The sequence below is a fragment of the Streptopelia decaocto genome (assembly GCF_964273445.1).
Source record: "Streptopelia decaocto genome assembly, chromosome: 3".
Lineage (NCBI taxonomy): Eukaryota > Metazoa > Chordata > Aves > Columbiformes > Columbidae > Streptopelia > Streptopelia decaocto.
The window spans coordinates 87,341,155-87,345,399 of record NC_138656.1 but is presented as its reverse complement, the minus strand read 5'-3'; the positions used below and the strand labels follow the sequence as shown (position 1 = coordinate 87,345,399).

The 4,245-nt window shown below is 53.1% G+C and overlaps 1 protein-coding gene across 1 annotated transcript; it reads right to left on the bottom strand.

The window, feature by feature from the left end:
- Positions 1 to 329: 329 nt before the first annotated feature.
- On the bottom strand, positions 330 to 3,876 carry HTR1B (5-hydroxytryptamine receptor 1B). The gene is made up of 2 exons (XM_082047882.1): positions 2,530 to 3,876; positions 330 to 1,465 (listed from the first exon to the last, which is right to left on the bottom strand). Exon 1 carries the CDS (start codon positions 3,730 to 3,732, stop codon positions 2,593 to 2,595), a length of 1,140 nt encoding a protein of 379 aa, XP_081904008.1. The 5' UTR covers positions 3,733 to 3,876; the 3' UTR covers positions 330 to 1,465; positions 2,530 to 2,592.
- Between the last annotated feature and the right edge of the window lie 369 nt (positions 3,877 to 4,245).

Below are 4,245 nucleotides of genomic sequence, written 5' to 3'. Positions count from 1 at the left end.
AATATCCACTAAGTGCTAAAATAAGTTCTGTTTGATTTTAATGGAGTAAGAAAAGTATTTGTAAAAAAAAAAAAAAAAAAAAAACAACACTGAAAAATTTAATCTGGGATTATATAAAAGTAGTAAGAATTATACCTAACAGTACTGGTTAGGATGAAAGCAAAGCTGCTTGTTAAAAACCTGACCACTGATCGAAGATTGCAATTTCAGCCTTCACAACTGCTTTCTTGAGTGACTCATCAAATCAGCATTACCTAAAAAGTCAATATTGAGAAACCAGGTAAATTAATAAATATTCCTTGCAATCACACAATTGCTACCAAACACTGTTGAGAACACAGTAAAGCGTTTTATTGTTTATGCTCATTTTCATTTACACATAGGAGGAACAATCAATGCAGTTCTATCACAGCAGGTGGACCATATCCTGAAACTCTTTGACTGCTGAATATGCATAGACCTGTCTTCAGGTCTGATCAAGAAAAAAAAAAAAAAAGAAAAAGAAATAGGAGAGAAGTAGAAAGGAGAGTAGTTTCACTAACATCAGTTAATTCATAATTCATGGGTATTTATTTTGCAGGTGATATAGCTCTTCTGAAAGAGCAGACCGCTTCACTTCTTTACAAAATACACTAAATAATGTAATTACTTAGAGAATTCTAAATTTCTCAGTGGTTCATGCAGTAAGGGTGTGCAACAGACACAAAATGGAAAACATGGTTACAACATCAAACTGCTACTTCTATTCCCAGCTGGTTTACAGAAAAGGTCATTGGACTTCTTGATTTCTGCTCTTCATTTATGGAGTAGAAGCAAGAAGTATTTACTTTATAAAGGCAACTATGAGGACAGACTATAGATATGCAGTGCAGTTGAACAGGTCTACAACTCGTTTCTACAGCATTTGCTTTTTTTATTGTTCTGGAATACAGACATAACTTTTGCACACTGTCACTTCTCACACATGTTCAGCTGAAGGAGTCAGTTACAGAATTTACTGCAATGCTCCTATTTTAAACGCTGATTTTTTTCTCCTCTTGGCCTCATAAGTGAAGGGAGCAACTCTTTCCACTGAAAGAAAGAAATTACAGGTGTGCAGAAGTACAACTATGCTACCAATACAGACAGAGACAACTGTGCTCTTGTGCACACCCCTACAACTGGCCGGAGAACAAATTAAGAAGTTAAGCCTGCAAAATAAATAGAGTTTACTCTCAAAGTTTTTCTTCAGTCCGGGTGAATTATAGACCTTGATTCGAGGCTGCCCTCTTTTTTAGTTGGTTTTTTTTTTTTGCAACTGATCTGCGTGACTATTGGAACAGCATCTCTGCCAGAGTCATTACGCTGAAATGCAGAGCTGAGCAGTTTGGTGGCAGTATGTATTGACGTTTTTGCAGCATCATGAGTCTGGCAACTGGGCTTGGGGAAGTTTCAAGCAGTAGGTCTTTACAATAGCGACTTGATTCTGCAGACAAAAAGCAAAAGATTGGCAGAATTATTAAAGTATCACAATAAAGGCAAGTACGTATTCTGCAGAATGTGGCGCTGAGTTTAGCGATTAGCTGGCAGCTACTTTTGTCAGAGGCACAGAAAGGCACAGCTTTTCAGTGCGAGAAGAGAAACATAAAGGTGTTGAGCCTTTCTCGGGGCTGAAAGGCAGCTTTCCTCGCAGGATGCCTGCTCCCAGCAGGAGCCGCCAGAGCCGTAAGGAGGCCAGAAAGTAGGCTGAACTTTACCAGCAGCCTTAATCTGGGGCCTGTCGTACCTTAATTCATTTCAAAACCAAACCAAAACAAAAAAACACAAACAAACAAACAAACAAACAACCGACGCTGGCACCGGGACTTCATCCGACTCCCTGCGAAGGTGTTTGTATCCCCGGCTGCCCGGCAATGCCTCCAGCTGCCGGCGGCGGCCGGGAGGCGGCACCGGGGAACGCCGCCGCGGCGGGGGGGCTGCCCGGCCCGGCCCTGTCCTGTCCTGCCCTGGTCCGGCTCGGCTCGGCCCGCCGGAATGGAAAGCAAATGCCGTTTAGCACTAATTGGTCTAAACACGGGCATTAGCATACGAAATGGCGGCATATTGGTTTAATAGCTGGAATAAAGAGCAGATCGCCGTGAGTCACTCCCTGTGAGCTGGGCGGGGGGGGGGGCCGAGGAGGGAACGACACACACCCACTGTGAAATGTCAGGAGCGTGCAACATCTCCGCTGTTCGCCGCCACTTGCAAAGGGGCTGAACACCAGTCAGGGGAGTGTCGGGCTGTCCCGACCGGCAGCACAGCACGGCACGACTAGGCACAGCTGGGCTCGCAGGGAGCCTTGCACGGCGCTTCCGCCTCCCGCCCTTGGGGCTCGCCCCCACCCCTCAGAGAGGGCTAGAAAGCAGCCAGTCCTGCCCGAGATGGGATGAAAAAGCTATTGGTGGGGTCATACTTCCTCCCCCCCATTCCCAATCCCTCCCCACTCCCCGGCCTTCCCGCCCCAAGCATCGCCGCTCGCCAAGGCGGGGGCGCAGGGATCGCACCTACCTGTGGCGTCGGGCACGGGCGTGCATGGGGGCAGCCCCGGAGAACACATCGCATTCAAAATTTTCAGCTTGTGCATCGGAAACGTATGAGTTTGTGGAAAGCTTGTTTGAAGTCTTCGTTAGACATAGTATAGATGATGGGGTTGATGAGGGAGTTGAGATATCCAAGCCACGTGAAAAAGTCAAAGATGGCCATGTGGAACCAGCAAGCGTCCTTGCAAATAGGCAACACCAGGCTGAGGATGAAAAAGGGCAGCCAACAGACGATGAAGGCTCCTAAAATAATTCCTAAAGTCTTTGTAGCTTTCCGCTCTCTAGCGGCCGTGAGCTTCTTTTTTTCCAGCAGGGCATCCGAGACCTTCACCTTCACCTGGTTCATGTACACGGGAGAGCTCGTTTCGCTAGATCCCTCGGGGGCCTTGGAGTTTATGGACGTGACGGAGGAGGACGACCCCGGGGAGTCTGTGATTAACTGAGCCCGCGTTAGTCTTTTACCTGCTTTCTTTGGCGTCTGCTTCAAAATCCGCGATCTGGCTTCCACGTAGATCCTCCCGTAGAGGGCTATCAGCAACAGCGTCGGGAAGTAGAATGCTCCCACCGTGGAGTACACAGTGTAGAGGACGTGGTCCGTGTTCACCACACAGTGAGAGACTTCCTCGGCCTTTGCCTGCCGCCAAAACAAAGGGGGCATGGAGATGCAGATGGAGAAGACCCACACCAAAGCTATCATGCCCGCTGCACGCTTGGGAGTCCGTTTCGTGGAGTACTCGACGGCGTCGGTGATCGCCCAGTAACGGTCCAGGGCGATAACACAGAGATGCAGGATGGACGCCGTGCAACAGGTGATGTCCGAGGACAGCCAGATATCGCAGACTACCTGGCCCAGCGTCCACTTGCCAGTCACAGTGTACATGGTGCTGATAGGCATGACAAGGATGGAGACGAGGAGGTCGGTGACGGCCAGCGAGGCGATAAGATAGTTGGCCGGCGTGTGGAGTTTCCTCGTCTGGTAGACCGTGGCAATGACAAAGGCGTTGGAGAGCACCGTGGCCAGGGTGACGAGCGCCAGGACGACGGTGAGCACGATCTTCCAGGAGAGAGGGGTGGCATCTTGGTAGGTCCCTTCCTGGGCAGTGCAGTTTCGGCCATGGTAAGAGTCGTTGGCGGGGAGCAGCGGCGCCTGACAGGGGCCGGTAGGCTCCATCCCTCCGCGGCCGCCGCCCCCGCAGACGGCGGGGTGCGGCGCGGCACGGCGGGGCTGCTACCCCGGCAGGACCCCGTCGGCACCGGGGAAGGGCTGCAGCATCCCTGCGCCGGCACCACCTCCCGCCCGCCCGCTCTTCCGGGAGCACCGAGCGGGCTCCGCGCGGAACCTCACTCCCCGCGGGCGAGGGAGCAGAGCAAACCGGGGGCCAGGCGTGCCCCCTGGCCCCGCCAGCTCATTGCCCCGCCGCCTCCCCGCGGAGCACAGCGAGCCCCGGGCATGGGGCTCCCGCCCCGGCCGCCCCTAGGTGCAGCCCCGGCGCCCGCGGCCCCGCACCGCGTCTCGACGGGCGCAGCGGCGGCGCCGCATGCCCGCGGGCGGCGGCCTCGCCCTCCGGGCTGCGGGCGCGACGGCGCGGCCGCAGCGGCGGGGGCTGCGAGGGGAGCGGAGCCGCCCCGCTGGACCCTGTCTTCACACGCAGCCCGCCGCAGCAAGTTTGCAGCCGCCGCCGCG

Excerpts from the sequence above, each read along its gene's own strand:
- HTR1B (XM_082047882.1), bottom strand. The coding sequence starts at position 3,732 with ATGGAGCCTACCGGCCCCTGTCAGGCGCCGCTGCTCCCCGCCAACGAC.